Source organism: Anabrus simplex, chromosome 5 (assembly GCF_040414725.1).
Source record: "Anabrus simplex isolate iqAnaSimp1 chromosome 5, ASM4041472v1, whole genome shotgun sequence".
NCBI lineage: Eukaryota > Metazoa > Arthropoda > Insecta > Orthoptera > Tettigoniidae > Anabrus > Anabrus simplex.
The window spans coordinates 170,197,003-170,221,055 of NC_090269.1; the positions used below are offsets into that span (position 1 = coordinate 170,197,003).

Here is a 24,053-nt window from a genome sequence, read left to right on the forward strand (position 1 = left end):
AGAACAGGTTAAATAACTGGCCCAAACACAAAAGGAATGGAGGCATACACTGCTCTCCAAGACAATGAAAACTTAAAATCCTAAAGGGTTCTAGGCCGATGAAACAGGGGCTGTTCCCAAACTACTGGGTGACTCGTATAGAAATTACTTTACCACATTACAGAATGAAAAACGGGTATAAAACGTAGTCACCTCAAACCAAGATGAAGGGGAGCTCGAGAGGGTAATTCACTCTCTATCCCCGATATACAATTAAAAGGTTTACGAAGTTTTTACATTAGCCGAAAGATGGTTAACATTTTAGAAAAGTAGGTTACATAGTTAAATATTCGGACCTTTCCCTCAGGTTAAACTGCGGAGCTAGCAAGGAATAAAGATGTTATATGGCCATTACCTTGTCGGTGTACTGCTGCCTGATGAAAGAGGCGCCTCCCGCCTCCTGCTTGACACACACACTAAGTTAGACGACGATCAATGGGCCAAGAGACGTGAAAATCCGCAGTTTATAAACCCTCGGGGAAGGTTCGAGATAATTCAAGACTGAACTAGCCACACCCTCTCAATTTTATTGGTTGAGTTCAAAAGAACACTCAAAATCGAACAAGAAGCCTGTGATAGGTTGAAAATTAATTACAGAAATTAGTGATTGGCTAGATTCAAAACTGGCGTACAGAAAAAGGAAAATATTGCCAACCCAAAAATAAATGAACATCAATCAGTTACAAAACCCTAGAAATACGAAACTTATTTAAATAATAAGTTCTTTCACTTTGCACCAGGGTGCATGATCATAGTTGTTTGTAGTGTTACCTATGGGAAAATGTTCAAACTTCTTGATGAATGGCAAACAAAACAAGGAGAAATTCACTCAGTTTAGGAAACTGCACAATAACAAAATTACATAATATTTCAGTGGTGACATCTTCTGATTAAAGTTCCAGTTTGTTGTGTTATTAGTTCCACTGTTGATTGACTGTTGATTGTTCATTCAGGCGCTAATTTACAATGCGCGGCGTTGAGGTGTTCCTCCCGGTACAATATATATATTATTATTATTATTATTATTATTATTATTATTATTATAGAAAGAGTAAAATAGATTATCATATCTGTTACGGGGATACCCGTGGAGCAGAAAGAGGTGAAAGAAGGTGCGGGCTTGAATGGGTCTAACTACAATATCAAAATTAATTGAAAACTTAAACTGAAGGTTATATTTTCAGAACTTCAGACTTAGCAATTCTGCATAATAATGAAGCATCAGGTACAATGACAATCATAAAACAAGTCAAGGAAAAATACAAGATTAGTGAACCTGACAGATTTTGGGCTTCAAGCCCCTCGTTTTACAGTTCTTGAGCTCCCAGCTCAAATTTACAATTCAAGAAAGGACAACTTTAGTAAAAGCAGATATCCCCTAATTCAAAGAGCACTTGCTCCTAAATTTACAATATCTAGCCTTCCAGAGGCACACTTTACAATTACAAAATTTAAAAAAGAGCTAACAGGCTCTCGGTTCCATAGTGCCTACTCAAGGCAACATTACTTTACTTTCGGGTCTCTAAAACCACCATTTACGAATGGAACTTATTTTTACAGGAGTAATAAATACCCAACCTACTGGGCCTTCGTGGAATAAAAATAACAGGTTAAATTAATGGCCCGAACACGAAATGAATGGAGACGTATACTTGCACTCCTAGATATGAACACTAAAGGAACCTAAGGGGCTCTAGGCCGATGAAACAGGGGCTATTCCCAAACTACTGAGGTGACTCGTATAGAAATTACTTTAACATATTACAGGCAGAAAACCGTTACAAAACGAAGTCACCTCAAACCAAGATGAAGGGGAGCTCGAGAGGGTACATCACTCTCTATCCCCGATTTACAGTTAAAGATTTTGTGAATTTTTAACACTAGCCGGAAAAAGTTACATTTTAGAAATGCTGTTTCATAGTTAGAGATTCGGACCTTTCCCTCGGATTAAACTTCGTAGGTAGCAAGAAAGAATAAAGTTATGTGGCCATTACCTTGAAGATGTTCTAACTGCCGACGAAAGAGGCCGCCCGCCTCCTGCTTAACACACACACTCAGATAAACGTCGATCAATTGGCCAAGAAACGTGAAAAGCCGCAGTTTAAAAACCCTCAGGGAAGATTCGAGATCATTCAAGACTAAACTAGCCACACCCTTTCAATTTTATTGGTCAATTTCAAAGTTACACTCAGAATCGAACAAGAAGCCTGTGGTTGGTTGAAAATTAAATACAGAAATTAGGGATTGGCTAGATTCAAAAACTGGCGGAAAGAAAAAGGAAATATTGCCAACCCAAACATAAATTAACATCAATCAGTTACAAAAACCTAGAAATACAAAACTTCTTTAAATTATAACTTCTTACACTTTGCACCAGGGTGCATGATCATTGGTTTTTTGGTAGTGTCATCTATGGAAGAAAGTCCAAACTTCTTGATGAATGGCAAACAAAATCAGGAGAAATTCAGCTAGTTTAGGAAACTTCGCAGTAACAAAATTACATCATATTTCTGTGGTGACATCTTCTGAGTAAAGTTCTAAGTTGGTGTAGTTGCAGTTTCACTGTTTTTGCCAATAGAGGAGATCATTTAGGCGTTGATTTTGGATGCGCGGCGTTGACGTGTACCTTCCGGTACAATATCAATAACCCACTACTAGTATTAAACTATTCTTGTACTTCAAAAATTCCTTTCACGACCGCAGATCTTACGATCACGATCAGCTTTTGAGTGGTTAGGCCGAGTGCGTTTGCAGAGTTTCGACCAGACGTCTCATTTGGGCTCATCAGTTGGATTGGCACGCCCCTCCAAGACACCGCTTAGCAGTGGCAGACCGACGTTTTATTTATTTTTATTTTTTGTTTAGTTTTCATTTCCCGCCAGAAGCGCGGAGGGGGGAGGGGGCGTCAAAGCTTAACGCGCTCACTTGGGCCGGGATATGTGTAGAATGATTGAGGTGTGAAGAAGGAGAAAGATGGGGAACAGGCCAACTGCTACTACTAAACGCTTTCATTCCTCCCCTGAAGGGGGAGGCGGGCCTCTTAGACGGTTGCACCGTCTCTCAGGCCGGGAGATTTGTTACGATGAAGGAGATGTGCGGAGAAGGTGAGGGGGTAGGCGGCCGTGGCCTACACTACGAACTGTCCCGGCATTCGCCTTAGTGCAGGAGAATGGAAAACCTTTTCTCAGGACAGCAGAGGCGTGGAGCCACGGTAGTGGCCACCTCTCCTCTGGCCAGCTTTTTCTTACGGGGGGCCCCCGTAGCCCGCTCCCCCGCCGTGACCATCGACTCAATCTACATGGCCTCCGACATGCTATTAATTTCTAAGAAGAGATAGCTGGGAAGAAGGAAGTGATACAAGGAGTATCAGCCTGTTTCCATGTGAGACACGCTACCAGGCAAGGTTGTATTGGTTGGGTAGTATTAAGGTATGGTATTGAAGGGTCAGGAAAAAACCACATAGGCAGAAAGAAGAAAGAGCCTACATGTAAAAGCTGACAACTTTTGATAGCACATACAAGGATGTGGGCTGGAAAAAGACCAGAGGTTGTGTTAGTTAGGAACAGGTAACACGCACAAGTCATAAACCTATTCCTTGCCGTTCCGTCTGCCAGGGGATCAGTCCGTCTGGGCACTGCTGTGTCTAGCGCGGGCCTTGCCGGCTGCGGAGCCATGCGTCGAGTGCCACTAGGGCCCGCCGCACGGCACCACCTCCTTGGGGTCCCTCGTACCCAGTCTCCGATCCCGGAAAATTAGGCCAAGCTCGCCGAGGCGGGGGCCTCCTGGAAGGGGGTGGGTCATGGCGCCGGGCCTCCTTCCTCTCTGCCCGCGCCATGGCCCGGTAGATTGGGCAACTGCGATGGGAGGCCGGATGGCCTCCCCGCAGTTGGCGCACACCGGCGCCTCCTTAAGTGTTGCGCAGGCCGTGTAGTGGTGATCACTACCACATCGGTTGCATCTCACTTGGAGCCCACAGCTGACCTGCCGGTGGCCCCACCTCAGACAGGCTGCAAGAGCTGCTGAGGGAGACGTTTCAATCTCACCCGACTGCCGCTACCCGCTGAGGCCCTCTCCTGGTTGGCTCCTCAGTCGGCTGCTGTCCTGGAAGCAGTCCTGGGTTGCGACTGGGCAGCCTTCTGCTTCCTGGTCCGGCGTCGTTTTCTTCTTCCCGGGGTTGCTTCTCGGCTGGGGAAGAGGCCTCGTCCTGGTGGCCCCCCTCCCGGCCTGGTGGCCCCAGTGTAGCTAGTGGCTCCGTTGCGTCGTCATCTTCTTCTTTTTCCTGGCTGGCGGCGGCGGCGTCGGTCGGTGTTAGCACTCGACTGCATTCCCGGTCCTGGGAGGCGCACATCGTGGTCTGCAGCTCAACGGACGTGCTGGCAGGCTGGGCCTGGACAGCGGCCTCCGAACGCCAAGGGGCGTCCTTCCCCACTGCCGTGCTGCCATCCACCATCACGGGCGATTTCCTGGTTTGCCACCGGGTAACAGGCCCTTCCTGGTAGGCCTGCGTCTGCGACCACTTCGCCTTGGTAGGTGGTCGACGATCCAGGTTGGCGGCCTTGTTGGTCTGCGTGTACTTCGTAAACTACAGCTTTCCAACTGGGGTCGCGCTGTCGCGGCGCTCGGGAGCACCGCCGTCGTCCTCGGCCTCGGTCCCCGGCTCCGTATGCGTGGCTGCCTCCTGGTAGCCTGAGACGTCCAGGTGCTCCCTTAGTCCTGGTAGCCGGGCAACCTGGAACAGCTGGGACGCCTGCTCCTTGTAGATCCGGAAGCAGGCTGCGTCCTTGGGGCGATGGATGACCGCCCAGCCAGGTATTACATCGCTGATGGTCTCGTAGTACTCCTCTCCGATGGACATAGCGATGCGCTCGATGGTAAGGGTCACGTAAGCCGTCTCCTGGTAGGCGGGATCCCCCCACTGGTTGAACACCACCAGCGCCGGAAGTCTGACGTCGGGGGCAGTCACTGATCTGAGCGCCGCTTGTGCTGCCTCTACAGCTACCTTGTAGTCGTAGTTGTCCGGTATCTCTATGCCGACTAGTTCCTCCATCCTGGTCCTCCTGAAAGAAATCCTGAAACAGAAGAAAAGAAAGAGCGAGCACTGAGAAGTGCTACAGCTCAGGCAATGCTCCTTCGAAAATGTACTAATAAGTACAAGTGCCTGGCTGTTACTTGAAAAATACAGAGCGCCTGACAAGGAGAGAGAAAGCGCAGCGAGAGACACGTACGTCCTTCCGCTACGACTATCAGCTCGTCCTTGCGCTCTGGCCAGCTGAAGCGAAGCGAAAACAAGTTATTTCATTCCTCTCCTCAAACGAGGAGGGGCGGGCCATCAGCTCAACTAAGGAGCTCTTCGGCCGTGTAGAGGAAAGAAGTGGTGGAGAAGTGAATAAGCGAATCTAGGGGGTGTGTGTCGTACACACCAGAAGGGGAAAAGAGTGAATGAATCTGGCATAAGGGGGACCGTCACAACAAGCCGGAACCCAGGGCGAAGCCCCCAAAGCACCCCGCGCAGGCAAACCCCTACGAACAGCAGGGGAAGAGGGGACAATAGACTTTATTTAAGACTGATGGATCGTGGGCGCGCATTACAGAAAGTGACATGTATTTACGGAGATGTACATAAGCGTATTACATAAATGGAGCTGGTAGAAAGTGGGTTGAGGGGGGAGGGTAGTATTGTGAGAGAAGGTAGGAAAGTGTGGCGCTAATGTTGGTAACGGAAGTGGCAAGAAGACGGAGAAGGTCGAGGGTCGGGAGGGGCGGTAGGAAGAAGTTAGGTTGTTGAGCGGGTAGGGGAACCGCTTGCGCTGGTGGCGTGGGTGGCGGGGCGGGCGGCGACTACGAGAAGAGGTAAGAGGAGGGGAACGGTCCTGGCCAGCTGCGTGGTCCCGCCAAGTTAGCAAACAGGGATTGCTAATCTGCTAAAGGAGAAGTGAACTCTCCGTTCTCAAAAATATATACTCCCCATGGAGATACAATTTCAAAAATTTCTTTCACGGCCGCAGATCTTACGATTACGCTAATAGAACCAGCCTTTGAGTGGTTAGGCCGTGTGCGTTTGCAGAGTTTCTGTTGTTTCGCTGTATTTACTGGATTTGGTTTTACACGAGTTCGCTTGCGTTCAGTTAATATAACTTGCTCCCTTTATCAATATCCTTATCTCGAAACCTTTTTAAGTGATATAAAACAAGTGTTAGGCTAAACATAAGATGAAGAAGAAGAAGAAGCATTTTAATGTACTTAAATCATTAAAATGCTTCTTCTCCGTACTTTGTTTGTCCAACCCTTGTCCCGTTTCTCTACGGGGTCGGGTATGAGGTGAGATGAATCTGTCATAGCGGGTTTTTATGGCCGGATGCCCTTCCTGACGTCAACCTCATCTAGAACTCAATAATCACTGAGGGATCATGACTATTTGGCCTTCACACTTTGCCAGATACTGTCCCGATATATAAATGTCCGTGGAAAACTAATTACTTGTTACGTATTCCCTTTGTTATCTTTTGAAGGCACAAACTGAACGAACACAGTCCAGTAATAAATTAAAGTGATATCTGCAAGCTATCGATTTTCATTTAATTGCCTGGTGAGAGCGGTTCTTACTGAATGAAATATACAAACATCAAGCTGAGATCCGTTCCTGCAGAGATACTTTATGTTTACAGTGTGATGTGTCTTTTAGTACATGCAAGAACAAATGTGTTACTTTTATTGACCTGTTGGCTTTAGGTGACTGAGATACGTGCCATCCCTATATAGGCAAACCTTGTTATGAACGGTGTAAAAGTAGTTGGTGTGTGTATTTTAGTGAGCTTGGCATACTGATATGTAATGGCACTTTCTGGTTCAGTATAGGAAGCAATGAGAAACTACCTTACTGCTCATTTTCCTAGTAGTCTTCTGCTGTGCCACACTCTTAAAATGGAGGAATAATGAGATTCGACTTATATTCGAAATATATGTTGGCAATCAGTCCACAGGTCGGTTAGATCCTCAAATAGCACCACCAGGGGTTATGAGGCCTTAATGAAACTGCAAAAAACCTATGGCGGAGCTATAATGAGGCGTATTAGGGAAGATGAGAAATGAGTTAGTTTTGCCATTGCTTTCCTCGCTGGTCTAGAAACATAACGGCTGAACCTATGAGTAACACCACTAGTATTCCAACGTTTTTAAGTATTTATTTATTTATCATAAGTCTGTACAGAGTTCTCCTTCATTTTCACAGACACTATACATAGGTGTACATAAATGCATGAATGAGGTTTTTTTAATTATTCCATGACCGAATAATATTGTCATGCATGCATGAATAAATGAATGAACACTTCCCTCCCAGTCACGGATAGCCACCAACTGAGGAGAGAGCATTCGATTGGCAGGATAAATGCATGGATGGGATTATGCATGACTACTGCCCGGTCGTGTTATCCACCCCTGGTGAGAAAAAGGAGCCACCTTCCCAAGGATAACACGTCCGGCCCTTTCCCTTGAGGCCCAAACAGAAGACCCCACCTGATCTAATAGCTGTCAAACACTAATTTCTCACCATTCCCTAATTTCTGCGAGGCACACGTAAGCGGAAATCCCGCACCTCATGTGCCCCCTCCCTATTCTTCTTTCTCTGTTGCATTTAGATCACTCTACATATTCGATTGGGATAGGCCCGTCCTATCCCGTCCTACTTCGGTTATAGCCTTACATAAGTGTATGAATTAATGAATTAATTAATTAATTGGCTATGATTCCCTAGTAACACCACTAGTACCACTCATTACGAATGTCATTATCCTTAGCATCGGCTTCTGTTGTGTCACAACCATGTGTGCGACTGGGACTTAGGTAGAAACTACGTCTTACTCTGGCCTGTGCCTAGAGACAGATTCATAAATAGGCTACTGCATCCATTAGAAATGGAAAGGTGTTATTCAGTTTATTTTGCCAGTTAAACAAGAAATGTGTCATGAGGGTTTCTTTACGTGCCGATATCGAACAGCATGGAGTGCGGAATGGGCTCTTTGCACCCTTCCAAAAGTAGCCCTGCTGGCTTTGAACACGCGATCTTGGGGTCAGGCGACCACTACTTTACCACTAGTCCACAGAATGAACTATGTATCCTAGGCAGTTAAATTTCAATCATAATAAAAATAAAATGAATTACAGAGATAAGAAAATACTCGCGTGTTTCTGTTTTAGAATATAGGTCTATTATTATCAATCCGATATTTCAACTATATTTTGTTTGTTTTACAAATATGGAAATTGTGAAACTTAGACCTTAAGTGCTTTTTAATAATGTTTATTAGTTGTGCTACATGTAGGTATTAATGATACATATTTGTTATCCTTTACAGTATTTCCAACGCAACACCAAGCTGTGTGATGTGAACCGTCGCCTGAAAAGTCAGATATGGAGTTCGGTAGTAACCATTGTTCTGGTAGAAGGCAAGAATCTCCTACCCATGGACATCGATGGCTTCAGCGACCCTTATGCCAAGTTCAGGTGTGGGAACTATCTGCTCACAAAGCTACACATAAGAAGGGTATTGCTATAAGTTTTTACTGAGCATAACACCTGTAATGTAATTTGATTTACCTAACAATTTCGGTTTCTTTAGTTGACATATTGCAAATATTTTTATTTCATGTATGACATTATAACCAATTTTAGCTGCAACAGTTTCACATTTTTAATTTTGCTTTCAAACCTCTATTTTAGTTGCATTCTTTCAATATTAATCATGTAATAATAAATAAGGTGCCTGATAAATTTGACTACAAAAATATATCACTTAAACATGTCATTTTACATAAATTTGGAGACTGTGTTTTGAAAACATCTTCCATCGCCTGTGCTTTATGCAGGTCATTTTGGTACAAAATATGGTATAAACTAGTGGTGTATTTAAGGCCTAGAGACTCAGTGGCTCATTCTAAACCCTGTGTTCTTTTAATGGTTGCACGCCATTGCGCGTACAACATATACTATATGAATGAAAGAAAACCCATAGCGCTGTAGCCCTGGTGGACCTTGGCTTACCAGGCGACTTCTGTTCAGCTCGAAGGCATGCAGATTACGAAGTGAAGCGTGTTCAGCGCAACAAATCCTCTCGACCGTTATTCTTGGCTATCTAGACAGGGCAGATATCTCACTGTCATTTAGCTCCTCCATTGTCCTCACGTAGACGAATGAACCTCGAACCAACCTTCAGATCCAGGTAAAAATCCCTGAACTGCCAAGAATCGAAATCGGGGTCTAGATCGCTGGACCGATTAATAATTAACCCTAAAAAATATGTTTACTATACCATGCATTAGAATTGACGTGACCTACTGTATGTATATACAATTGGTCTTTATTTATTGTCAAATGTTATTATTTTTTACAATCTGCTTTACGTCGCTCCGACGTTTATGGCGACGATGGGACAGGAAAGGGTTAGGAGTGGGAAGAAAGCGACCGTGGCCTTAAATAAACTAAAACCCGCAGCATGTCCCTGGTGTGAAAATGAAAATCCACAGAAGACCATCTTCAGGGCTGCCGACAGCGGGGTTCGAACCCATTATCTCCCGAATACTGGCCACTGTTAAGCGACTACAGTTATCGAGCTCGGTATTATTATTATTATTATTATTATTATTATTGTTACGGAGTTATCCGTGGTAGTTAGAGGTGAAAGAAGGCGCGGGCGGGAATAGGTCTCAACTACAAAATTAAAGTTAATTTAAAACTTTAACAAAGGTTATATATTCTTTTCAAAGTCAACAAATAACAACAACAGAGAAACAGGTACCAAGTAGCAGGAAAACAAGTTAATAAATTACATTTGCTGGGGTTCAAGCCCCGGGTGAATAATTAATGAGCTCCAAGCTCCACTTTACCAATATTCAACCAGACCACCTGGGGCAGAATTCCCCTGAAATCAAAGAGCACTTGCTCTCACCAAATACATTCCGGCCTTCAAGAGGCACTCAAAACCTAATTTGAAACGAGCGAACCGGCTCCCAGTTACTCACGCCTATTTAAGGCATCCTCGACTTTTACAATCGCTTGCCTGCAGGCACAACTTACAAATTTACACAGGGTATCATGTACCCAACCTACTGGGCCTACTCAGGAAAGAAACAGGTTAATTACATGGCCCTAAACACCAAATTGACTGGAGGCGTAGTTTGCACTAGTAATACACTTTTTAAAACCTAAGTGGCTCTAGGCCGATATACAGGGGCTAATCCCAAACTAGGGAGGTGACACGTATGAGAAAACTTTAATGCATAAGGAAGAGAAGAAACGGTTATGAAAACGTAGTCACCTCAATTTCAAAATGAAGGGGAGTTCGAGAGGGTGAAGCACTCTCTATCTCCGCTTTACAGTAAAAGAGATATGAAGTTTTTGACATACACAGAAAGTTAATTCACATTTTAAAGGAATTGGTTACATATTAAAGGTTTCGAACCCTCCCCGAGAGTAGACTGCTGAGCTAGCAAGAAATGATGATGTTAACAGGCCATTACCTTGTAGATGAGCTGCTGCTTGAAGAAAGAGGCGCTTCCCGCCCCCTGCTATATATTCCTATATATTCACACACTGAGAAAGATGTTACTGAAGTGGCACCGAGACAAGAAAATCAGCAGTTTATATACCCTCGTGGAACATTCGAGACCTTTCATGAATGACAACAACCCGCCCACAAACTTTTATTGGCTACCAGCAAAAACTAATACACAAGCCGATGAAGAAATACCTTATTGGTGGGAAATTAATTACAGAAATTTATGATTGGCTAATTTCAAAACTGGCGGAGGGAAAGGATTTATATTGCCAACCCACAAACCACAGAACAAAATTTAGTAAAAATAAAACTTAGGAATACAATATTTCTTCAAGAAAGTTCATTCCATTGCACCAGAGTGTGTTACCATAGGTTTGGGTAGCAACATCTGTTAGAGAATGTTCAAACTTCTTGATACGGAGCAAACAAACACAAATCAAAATAGACACAGTTCAGAACACTTCAAGATCACCAAATTTACAGTAGTGACATCTTCCGAGAAACCGTTGAGTTAATACAGTTTGTTAAAGTTCAGGCTTTCTCCTGTAGAGAGGTTTCAACTGGCGCAATAATTGAATTCGCGGCGTGGAGGTGTACCGCCCGGTACAATTATTAAAAATTTAAGGTTATATTTTTGAAAAACAACAAATTTAACAATGACATAGCAATTTAGAAACAAGACTTAGGAAAGTCCAAGATTTCAGAACTTTAACTCTCTTGGGCTACAAGCCCGTGGTTTTACATTTTTGAGTTCCCAGCTCAAAATTACAAAAGAGTACAAATTTATACAAGGGCAGAAATCCCTCAATACATGGAGCACTTGCTCCAACAATGATAATATCAGGCCTCCCAGAGTGTTACATTGTAATACTCATTGTTTTGATTTTTAATGGGGGGCCCCCTATTTTAGTCAGGTCTTATTGTATACTGAATTTTAATCCACTAGCTGAGGAAGAGAATGCATAATATTCTCGAAACATGTACTAGATGTTAAGGTGAAAGGTAAATAAATAAATAGTATTGACTAGGCGGATCATCTTCCAACACATTCACTGTTACTAAGTCAATACGGATCCAATCCCGACCATCACGGTCAAGATTATTAATAATGATTATGCCAGCCAGGCTAGAAAAATGATAAACAAATTTAAGAACACCAAGGTTAAAATTCTTAGTATTTCAAAAGACCTGAACTTTCTTAAGAAATGTATTAAAAGTAACGTTATACCTAAACATTTGAATTCCGTACAAAAGAGAGGTAGACTGCTGCGTCATGAAATGAGAACACAGCGGAAAGTAAATCACTTGTGGATTAAAGATGAAATCAGTTTCTTACACCTTAAAAAAACGAAGCTGAAAAACACGCTTTATGAATTACACCTACTCATCACTAGTCAAATTTCGACTCTGGAATGGGAGGAGGCGCAATTTAACATTGACATCTCATTATTTACAATACTAAAGAAAAAACAAGATATTCTAAATAGAAAATACCAGAGGCTCATTGAAGACAAATTGCATCACCAAAGATGAAATGCGAAACAATAACACATACACGACAACACACACATTTTATCCGCCACTCAAAAACCTGACCAACGTTGATTTCAACGATGACGACGTCGAAATCTTAAGTAAGGGTCCCAAACATAACTGGCCACACACGAGTAAGACTGTCCAAAATAGAGAACTAGTGAAACTGATAGCGGGATCTGAAGTAGCAATTGCAGAGATACCTATAGATGAACAAGAGAATATGAGGTTCGAGGCTAAAAGTAAAATTTGTAAAATAATGGAACATAAAACCATCGCAGATACCCACACAAATAACAATCTCCGAAATATTAATAAGAAGATCAAGGATAATAACATAATTGTCACGAAGGCTGACAAGGGTGCACCCGCTCTTCCAACGGTCAGTGCAAGATTATCCCGGTAGCTCATTAATTCTTCTCAGGGTATCCTTTTTCCGCCCATAAAATCTGAGATTTTATATGTAATTATTTGACGTGGTTTCTGAAGAGAAATTAGCCGCTGGGGTACTCGTGATGGGAGTATCAATATCCACAAGAATGACGACCGATATCTAGAAATCATCTCGCATTTCGTTTGTAAGAACTTGTCGATTGCTTACATCTAGAAAACTTAACAACTAACTTAACTCTAAACGTTACCAGAACAGAAATCATAACTCAGTCACATACTAAAGAAAATATATAAGATTATTTATTGACAAAAATTAATGTTCGAGATATAATGAAATCTGGGTAGTATTAATTCCGTGTTATCACATCATTTGAAAATAAGTTAGAGTCAGCGCTGGCTCATTTAAGATAAAATAGTGGAACTTAAAAAAATGCAAACATTCTCTCATTTATAAGTTCAAATTCCAATAAATACACATGTGAACCTTCGTAGCCATGTTCCGAAAGTATTACATTTTTTTAATATAATATTTACGATCATTGAGCATTCAAGGAATCAAATAAAATTTTCATATTGTAAATACTGCTCTGTTAATTATTAAAGTTATCCTCTCAACATATGAGACATGTTTCCCAACTATACACTTTCGCGTGTATTAAATTGTGGCAGTGTTCACCGACCTTCCATTCATAAGTTAAAGTCTTTCATGGGTTTGAACTCCGAGTGTTAGGTAATATCTTTCTAGTGTGAACAAGTAACGACTTACGAGCTAAAGCAATACCACCCTCGTGCCTACGATATTTGGCTCCTAACTAACCATTGTAATATTCTTCATTTTTATATACTGAGTTAAAATCATATTTATCTGAGTAGAAATAAAAAAAAATCTAACTAACTCTTCGAATAGTTTCTAATCTACACACTCATCTATTAGTGGCTCAATGTACTCTTATAATCTGCACATTCTCAATATTTCATTTATATACGTGCTACTGTACGTGTATGGATAGTATAGAATGCAGGTATTTCATATCAACCTGTAAGATCACCGCTCCATGAAATACTAGATATCTAATCAATCATGAGTCTATTGCATCATATATAAGAACACTCTCTCTTACGCAGTACCTGTTATTCACCCAAGTCAAACACAATATCACTGTCACGATACAATTCTACATAATTCATGTTTACCTTACCTTGAAATGGTCATCTGCGCGGAATTCTCTTCTTGACGTATATTTACAACATGGCATAGAAACTCACCTTATATTACTAATAAATCATTAACACGTCAAATAGCAATTCTTACACTTCCCGTAGAACATAACTAAATCTCTTCACTTAAACCATTCATCAATATATAATCACATTTCAATACACTACCGTCGATGCTTTAACATCCTATCGGCTTCCATTTAGCCGCATGCATATAGCCATAACTCCGAAACCATATGCTAAATATTCAAGAATTGCTTAGCAAAATACGCAGTCAATAACCTCTATTTTTAATAACAGTAATATGAATTCATATGCCCTCTTTCTCTGACGAAAAGAATACTTAATTTGTCAACGATCATCGTATTGCGCAGGTAATTCGTGACGTAAACTATACTCAGGTAAAACGAGATTAATCGAACCTTTACTAGTAACTTAGACTCATTGATTCTAGCTCTACTCAAGTAACATACCTTTCTCTTATCGGATATTATTTCCACAGTCGATGTGCTAGTGCAGTATCTAGTATATGTCATATTGTCATTCTAATTCATCACTTCCATCTAATTTTAAAATCTTAAGTATCTCACACATTACTTATATTACACGCGCGTTCTTAATTACTTCATAAATCACCAAACTCTCAGCACATGCCAAAATAGATTGAGGGTGCAGATTGCAAGAAACTACTCTACTATAGAAAAGTATGGACTTAGCTCGTCAGTTGCTACATCTGGTCTGGTGGTTGCTCCGTCCTTCACTTGCTGCTAGACCCTCAGATTGGAACTGGATCTCTGTCTGAACTGGACATTCACGGTCATCTGCTGGTTACATAGCTCGTCAGACGACTTCGTATCATCCGGTCTTTCGGCTGGCCGATGCTCATCCAACGTCATCATCTCCACTGGTTGGTCTGTCCAATAATCTCCGCCTGGTCATCTGATTCGACGGTACATATCCCCAGTTCGGTCCATCTTGATGAATTAGCAGACAGTCATCCTCATGTATCTGTTGACAATGAAAAGAATTCCCTGTGCGCAGTAATTAGTCATGATATTCTGCATTTTCTGTTATTAAAGATAATCGTTAAAGTTTTTCTTTTTGTAAAAAGTTTTCTCCGTAAATAATTATTATTTTTTTACTGCTACGGTAGTTATATTCTTCTCGTGTGTAGTTATTAAATATTTCACAATGGTGAATTCCGATTCTTTCGATCGTTACGTTGCTACTTGATCTTCCAAATCCGTCGTATATCACCAAAATTTATATATTTATATTTCTTTCTCGGCTCATCTACTGGCATACATCGATGAATACTTTAATTATATGCTGTCGCGAATATATATAATTAATATTCTTCTTCAGTAGGCAAATCTATTCTTGGAATACGTAGATCTGCTCGCATCTGCGTCTTGTCTAGATGAAAGTAATTTTTTTTAGAGTCTCTTTAAACAATTCACCCGCTGCTATATTTTTTTAAAACAATTCAAATGAGCCTCTACTGTTCTCCAGTGTCTTCGAAACCTATCCTTTCCGTGACGTACATAGCCTCCTATACGTTGCATTGATACGAAGTTCATTGCCTTAGTAGATCGCATGGGCCATACCTTCCTACGCCGCCATTTTGTTGTTGGTCTACGAGATGCGAACGGGCACAAGGGTAACACTATAGTTTTAATGAATAAAGATGATTACATCAGTAAAACGAATGATTTTTTGAAGGGAGACAACTTTCGTTAGATAAAGAAGGACCCCATTAACAACATGCAAAAAACTTTCAAAGAAATTTTAGCTAACACTAATTTTTTGATGAATTCGAATGAAACAAAACGCTTGGTAAATATGAACCCAGGATTACCGAAATTGAGGGCTATGCCTAGGGTAGACAAAGAAGGCATACCTATTAGACCGGTTGTAAACTTCAGAAGCAGTCCTACATATAAAACGGCCAAATTTGTACACACGTTTTTAAAGAAACATAACAGATTTAATGTAGATACAAGTCTCCGCAATACCATAGATTTTTGTGATAGGACAAAAAATTTAATTTTATCGCAATATAATACTATCCATAGCTTTGATGTGAAAGATATGTATTTGAATATTCCGATCACGGAGATTATCAACATTGTTAAGAACAACTTAAACACACATAGTTCGTTGAGTAAAGTAGAAATTGATGAATTCATCAACTTATTAAAGTTAATATTAAAAACAACTTTTTTACTTTCAACAACAACGTGTACAAACAAGTTAATGGGTTGGCCATGGGATCACCAGCGTCTGGTATACTTGCAGATATATTTATGGACCATATGGAATTTAATAAAATAGTCTGTAAAATAAAAGGATTAGACTTACGGTTAAGGTTTGTTGATGACGCGTTCGCTATCATTAACGAACAAGAACTCAAGCCAAACGAACTGTTAGACCAATTAAACAACCTTGATAAACATATAATGATTACAATTGAGTCGGAAGATAATAAAAGTCTAAACTACCTAGACGTAACAGTAACCAGAGACAATAAAAACCTGATTTACCAAGTATTTAGAAAACCTACACACACAAATGTTATTAGGAAAGCCTCGAACCACCCAGGAGAACATAAGAAAGCGGCATTTTACAGCTTCATCAATAGAGCAGTAAGAATACCATTAAACATAAATGATTTTAATAAAGAGATAAACATTATACAAAATATTGCCAAAAGAAACGGTTACGCCAAAAGCTATGTCAATAGGATAAAGAGTAAGGTCGAGAATAGACCTAACACTCTACTTGTAAATAAGGAAGAAAAAAAGAAATTCGCTACATTCACTTACATTAATAAACAATCATACAGTTTGGTTAAACTGTTTAGGAAACACAATATCCATGTATCCTTTAGGACAGTTAATAATAATAACAATAATAATTGTACCGGGCGGTACACCTCCACGCCGCTAATTTAAAATGTGCGCCAGTTGAAACTCCTCTGCTGGAGGAAGTCTGAACTTTATCTACGGTATTAATTTTCCACTTTCTCAGAAGATGTCACTACCTGGAAATTTTGGAGTTTTTGAACTGTGTCATTTTCGACGTATTTTTGTTTTGCTTGTAGTAAGAAGTGTGAACTTTCTCTTCTAGAGGACACTACTGAAGATCAACAATAGTGCACCCTAGTGCGGAGTGAAAGAACTGTTTTTTTGGAGAAAATTTAATTTCAAAAGTTTGTTCTTTGCTAAATTTCTTTCAGTCATTGTTTAAGTTGGCAATATTAACCCTTTCTTTCCCCTTGTTTTGAATTTAGCCAATCCCGAATTTCTTAAATTAATTTTCCACCAATAATGTGTTTCTTCTTCATCTTGTGTAGGGGTTTTCTTTATCCACCAATAAAAAGATTGTGGGCGGGTGTTTTCCTTCCTGAAACGCCTCGAACTTTCCGCGAGAGTATATAAACTGCTGATTTTAGGGTCTCTGCGCCACTTCTGTTCCATCTTTCAGTGTGTAAAGTACATAGCAGGGGCAGGAAGCGCCTCTTTCAACGGCAGCGGTCAACAACAAGGTAATGGTCGATTAATAACTTCTTTCTTTGCTAGCTCAGCAGTTTAACTCTCGGGGCGGGTCCGAAGTTTTTCCATAATGTAACCTTCCTTAAAATGTATCTATTCTATCTTTAAACTGCATATCGGGATAGAGAGTGCTTAACCCTCTCGAGCTCCCAATCATATTGTTTTGAGGTGAACTTATTTTTCTCAACCTATTCTTCGTTAACGTAAAGCAAATTGTTCTTTTCTAAAGTCACCTCTGTAGTATGGGATTAGCCCTTGCATTAGTGGCCTAGAGCCAGATTAGGTTTTAAAACAAATGCATTAGGAGTGCAGATCGCCTCCTCTCAAATTGTTATTTTAGAGGTCATGCAATTAACCTTCTTCTCATTTAATAGACCTCAGTAGGTTGGGTATTTTACCCCTGTGTATATGTCCTTAGAGGACAGCTTGAAAGTGGAATTAGGTGTGGCCTTTGACAGGCCTGAATTTTTAGAGCAAGTTGCTCTTTTCCCGAAAATTTTGTTTTCTGCGCGCCTCGAGGAGGCCTTACTGTGTATTTTGGAACAAGTGCTCCTAGGCATGAATGGGGTTTTTTGCCCCTGTGTTTGGGGTAAAACTGGGCTAATTGCTCAAGAATTGTGAGGCTGGGGCTCGAAGCCCAAATCCTGTAAATATTGTAATTGTATTGCCTTGCTACTCTGTACCTGCCATGATTGTTATTTCTTTATTTTGAAAAGAAAATATAACCTTGTTAATTTTACATGCACTATAATTTCGTAGCTTGAGATCCGTTCACACCCGCACCTTCTTTCACGCCTAACTACCACAAAAACACGGTAACAAGTGGTAGCAGAGCGTGGTTGAATGGGTCTCAATTTAGCCCCTTTTGACGGCTAAACATTGCCTTGATTCAAACTCTAACAATTTTCTCAGTTGCTGGAATTTTCTAATTTTTTCAAAATTGTTCTGTCATCATGCCCGGCCCTCGCGATATTCTCCATCTTAACTATTTGCGCAAGGAGGAGTTGATCTATGAGTTAACTATCAGAAATGTGCAATCTGGAGGCACGGTTGCGATAGATACCAACAAGCTTAGAGAGTCCCTTGATTTGCCCATTTCCATCCCCAATTTGGGAGAGAAAGAAATTGACGACTCTCTTTCCACGATCACCGAGAATACTACTGGGCTAGCATCGGTAGTTAGTTTTTTGACGAAAATGATCCTTTTCCTAATCAAATTAAGCGTGTGCAAGCCAGGCTATATCATTTTTCAAATAGAGTTAACGATCTGTTGTCTCTGAAGTTGAATGACGTTCAGAGGAAGGAAGCTAGTACGTTGCTTGAAAGTATTTCTGAATTATCTAGCAAGGTCACTCAATTGTTAACTGGGGAAGTTCCTCCCAAAATTGATCAACCCACCACGATGAATGTCGGTAGCGAGGAAGAGCCTCCTAAGGGAGAAGCCAATAGGATAACCGTTGCCGCTCAAACTATCTCTGCCCCATTGGACAACGAGTCTGAACGCCGTGCATCGTTGAATAATATACGTTCTGAATTAATTTCCTTGCCATTGAAACCTTTACCTACTATGTCACCCGGGTATGGCAGCTTGCCTCATCCATTGGCAATGTTGCTCAGAGGTATCTCTAAGTTTTCCGTTAATACCACCAGTGACGTAATTTCATTTTTAAGATTTTTAGTTGAATTTCAGGATCATGCTCTTGTGTTTTCTCTTTCTCCATGTCAAATTTTGCAAATTATCTATCCCTATGCAATAGGTATTCTCTCAGACAAAATAGTTAGAGCCATTGCCGAGCAATCATCGATTGAAGACTTCCACGCCCACTTGCTAGCTAACTTCATCCCGGCCAGGGCAAGGTCCTCCCTTATTCAGAAGTACTATTATCGGGTACAGCGCTTGGATGAAAACTTGGCAGATTTCATCCAAGATATTAAGTTCTATACTAGGGTGTTTGCTCTTCACTTCCCTGAGGATCAGATTGTACAAGCTATTGTGGAAGGAATTTCACGATCCTATAGGTCATATTTGTGTTTCGCGGCGTGCCCGCAAACCTTCTCTGAACTTGAAGCATTGGCCGTCTCAGCGGAAGGAGTTAGATACGCCGACTCTTTGCGTGTCGCGAAAGAACCCCCGCCTTCCTTTAGTAATACTCGGCCTCCACCTCGCCGACCAGTCACACCCCGTAAATGTTATGCTTGCGGGTCGCCCGACCATCTGCGCAATAAGTGTCCACTGATCAAGTCGAGTGGGACAAGGAATGGGGCTGGTTCATCACAAGGCTGTTTTAAATGTGGGGATTTCTCACATATCGCCAAAAATTGCCCAAATTCAAATAGCACCCCCTCCTGCTCAACTTCTGGTGCAAACTCCACCAATGCCAATAATAAAAAATGACTAGTGGCTTCGGCTGAGTCAACTAATCCCTCTTCCCGAGGCTCAGCCCCTGGTAAACAGGTAGAAAATTCAGGGAATGTTCTATCCTCAAATTCATCTTTCGAATGCCCCAAAGAATGTCTTAGGATTGCGGCGGATACCCCCGCACCTGTTCCTTTTCTTAAGATTAAGTTAAATGACGAGCCTATAACAGCTCTATTAGATTCAGGCAGTGTTTGTTCAATTACTTCGGACCAATGGTATTCAAAATTGAAATCTGTTTGTAAACTACCTGACTATGTCTCATCTCCTGTTCAATATGTGTCGACTAATTCATCTCCATTGGAAATCCTAGGTTCTGTAAATGTCAAAATTCGTATTTTTAAATTTACATGGAAAATCAAATTGTTTGTGGCTAAGCACTTGTCTTGCCCCATTATATTGGGAGCTGACTTCATTTCTTATACTGGTCTTGTGCTCGATCTCCAGAGTAGGTCGTGCACATTCAAATTTGCGTCCAATTGTAAAATTCCCTTGTTAAAGTGTAATTCTGTATCATGTTCATCTATTTCGCCTACCCAGGATGAGATGTTGTTAGACCTTAGACATCTACCTGAGGAGCAGGCTGATAGTATTCGTAAATTATGTCAGTCATTTCCAGAGGTGTTCTCTGATACTCTTGGTGTTACTGACCTTATTGAATACAAAATTGAGGTCACGGATTCGATTCCTGTCCGGTTTCCACCATATAGGCTATCTCCACCTAAAATGAAGGCATTGAAAGAAATCATCGATCAAATGTTGAAGGATGGTATTATTAGGCCCTCTAAGTCGGCGTATTCTTCGCCTATTTTGCTAGTCCCGAAACCCCAAGGAGGCTTCAGGCCTGTCATTGATTATAGGGCTCTCAATCGGAAGGTGGTGTTGCAATCTGTGCCCCTTCCTGACCTTCATTCTTGTTTTTCATGGTTTCGTAAGGCCAAGTTCTTTACTATCTTGGACTTGAATCAGGCCTATAATCAAATTCCCCTTGCCGAAGAGTCTAAACATCTTACAGCGTTTGCCACGGACTGGAACTTATACGAATACAACCGCGTGCCTTTCGGACTCCCCACGGGAGCAGCTGTACTCACTAGGCTGCTAGATAGGGTCTTCTCCGACATCAAATTTGAGTACTTGTATCACTACTTGGATGATATCGTCGTATTTTCGGAGACCTTTGAAGAACATCTAGATCAGCTGCGAGAAGTTCTCAATCGCCTTCGTAAGGCTGGGTTAACTGTCAAGTTGTCTAAGTTGGCCTTTGCTAAGCACTCTATGTCATTCCTAGGGCATATTGTGTCACCTGATGGTGTTGCCGTCGATCATTCCAGAACACAGGCCATCCGTGATTTTAAACCTCCCAAGGACGTTAAAGGTATCGCCAGGTTCATTGGTATGGTCAATTTCTTCAGGAAGTTTATTCCTAACTTCGCTAATAGAGCGGCGCGCTTAAACCTTCTTCGTAGGAAAGGCATCAAATTCGAGTGGGGACCTTCTCAACAAGCCGCTTTTGAAGATCTTAAATTAGCTCGCTGTAATGCCCCTGTATTTGCTATGCCTGATTTCTCGAAGAAATTCATCGTCCAAACCGACGCGTCGTCGTCAGCAGTAGCTGCAGTCCTTCTTCAAGAGACTGAACTAGGGAGGCGACCCATCGCCTATGCATCTAGGACTCTATCGGCTCACGAAGCCAAGTATCCTATCTATGAGCTCGAAGGGTTGGCAGTCTTTTTTGCCTTAGAGAAGTTCCGTCTCTATCTGGAACATGTCAAATTCGACCTGGAGACAGATAATCAAGCCTTAAGCTGGGTCTTAGGTAGGCCGCGTCGTACTGGTCGTATAGCCCGTTGGGCCATCCGTTTTTCTGCCTTCCAATTCGATGTCCGGCATATCAGAGGTACCGAAAATGTTGTTGCTGATGGACTCAGCCTTATGTTTTCCAACGACGTTGAGAACCATGAACCGGTCGATAGTTCATCTCCTCCCGAGTCCATGCTATCTGATGTTAATGCCATCTTAACAGATGCTCCCATGCTCTTTAGGGATATCGAGAAATACCAACGTGAAGATCCGACGCTGGCTCCGATAATGGAAACCCTTTCTTCTGGGGAACATGTTGTCCCTTATGTTCTGAGGAATGGTGTTTTATGTTGCCCATCGAGGCATGATAAGATGATGAAAGTTGTCGTTCCAGCTGTTCTTGTACCTATGATCTTCAAGTATTATCATGAGACCCCATTAGGAGGGCATCTTGGTATCTTTAAAACTCGTGAAAAGATTCGTGAAAGGTTCATCTGGAAGGGTATGGACGGTGAAATCCGTGAACTAGTAAAAGCTTGTAAATCTTGTTTGCTCAGTAAACCAACCATGTCCACCAAGGTAGGCCTTCTGTCTTCGCATCAAGCGTCGCGCCCCATGGAACGCCTGTATATTGATTATATAGGACCCTTCCCCCAGTCAAAGGGAAATGCCAACAAGTTCATCTTTGTATGCGTAGATGGTTTCACAAGATTTTCCCGGTTATTTCCGACTAAGCTGGCTCCCGCTCAGTCCACCATTACTTGCTTAAATTCTATTTTTGCCTCTTTTGGTCCGTGCCTGTATATTGTATCTGATAATGCTAAGGCGTTCACATCATATCTTTTTCGTAAATTCTGTTTTGACTTGTCCATCTCTCATGTAACTACTTCTGCTTATTACCCTCAACCATCTCTGGCTGAACGGGTTAACCGTAATCTCAGGTCCGCGCTTATTGCCTATCATCATGAAGATCATTCCAGGTGGAACACGTCCCTGCATTGGTTAGCTTTTGCTTTGAATTCGGCGGTTCATGAATCACATAAATTTACTCCAGCCTCTTTGATGTTCAAGTTTGTTCCCAACACGCCGGTCTCTAACCTCTGGTCCCTGAGTGACATTCTACCTGAGACAATAGATCCGGACAACATTAAAGATCTTTGGAAGAAGGCTAAAGCCAATCTTAAAGTGTCTCATGAAAAGGTTAAGGAAAGGTATGATCGTGGACGGAGACCCACCCCTTTGAAAGTAGGTGACCAAGTAATGGTCAAGAATTTTTTTCCCGCGGGCAAGCTTGCCCCCAGATTCCATGGGCCGTGTGTCATTCTCGATTTCCTTACGCCGGTTACGTTGTTATTAAGCAATCCAGCCAACGAGAGGATATTTAGGGTTCACTTGTCGCAGGTGAAACCTGTATAATTTCTGTGCTAACTTGCCTCATATTATCTTGAAAGGAATATGAAGGTTAAATTTTTTTTTTTTGAGTTTCACTTTTAAGGCTTTCTGCTCCTTCTATAGTATTTTGTTTAATAGTAAGCATTTTTGTGAAACCTGCCCCGAACCGTTAAACTGCCATCCTGTCCTTGCCACGGTCATTACCACGCTCCCGTCTCCTGCTCCACTCTACACAGTGGCTTAATTAATGCCATGGATATCTGCACGCCGCTGGCCCCTCAACCTCTCCACAAGCCTGTGTCCTCAAAAAAGATGATGGTCCAACAAATTCTGCCGCCTAGTTTTAATGTTTCAGTGCCCCCGCAGCCGCGCGGCGCCGTGCCGCGACTGGGATAGAGGAAGGGCCCTCTCGACCCCAGCGAGGACGACATGTGCACGGCGAGCCGGAGCTCTCCTCCCGGCCAAGGCTGATGTGCGGCGCACGACCTACTACTTGCCCGCAGCCTGTATATGTTCACCGCGGGCGCGGCGTGCTTCAACACCACTGCTCCCCTCATAGTGCGGGCGAGCGGTATCTCAGGGTACTTGTGGGGTCCGAGCGGCCGTCTTTGGACGCAAGCCGCAACGGCCGGTCTGGCCATCCAACTTAATCAACATCAACTACATGGACAGTTACTATCAGCAATTACTATACCTGAGAATTCAACAACAATATCTGGTGGACTTAGAAAATTTTTCCTCAACTTTAAAACTAAAGTTTTCCTTCTGAATTCAACTTCTACAAACATAAAGACTTTACTTCGCCAGTCACAACAAAAATTTTGAAACTGAATCAAACCACATTAAGAAAACCTTATAAATACTTCTGCAATTAATCTCCATATCAACATCAAAACTTGGACCTTGTTTCCAAACAAATTGCATGTGTCACCCCTGGAGGAACTTTTGGGGGGGGAGGTCTGTACCGGGCGGTACACCTCCACGCCGCTAATTTAAAATGTGCGCCAGCTGAAACTCCTCTGCTGGAGGAAGTCTGAACTTTATCTACGGTATTAATTTTCTACTTTCTCAGAAGATGTCTCTACCTGGAAATTTTGGAGTTTTTGAACTGTGTCATTTTCGACGTATTTTTGTTTTGCTTGTAGTAAGAAGTGT

The 24,053-nt window shown here is 41.9% G+C and overlaps 1 protein-coding gene across 3 annotated transcripts in view; it reads left to right on the forward strand.

Moving 5' to 3' along the window:
- The window catches only part of Mctp (multiple C2 domain and transmembrane region protein), a 1,410,470-nt gene that overhangs the window by 1,130,205 nt on the left and 256,212 nt on the right, over positions 1-24,053 (forward strand). For all 3 annotated transcript variants that reach the window (XM_068227784.1, XM_067148395.2, XM_067148396.2), the window contains one exon: positions 8,394-8,542. In XM_068227784.1, the coding sequence (XP_068083885.1) occupies positions 8,394-8,542 (149 nt within the window). The remainder of the gene's footprint in view (positions 1-8,393; positions 8,543-24,053) is intronic.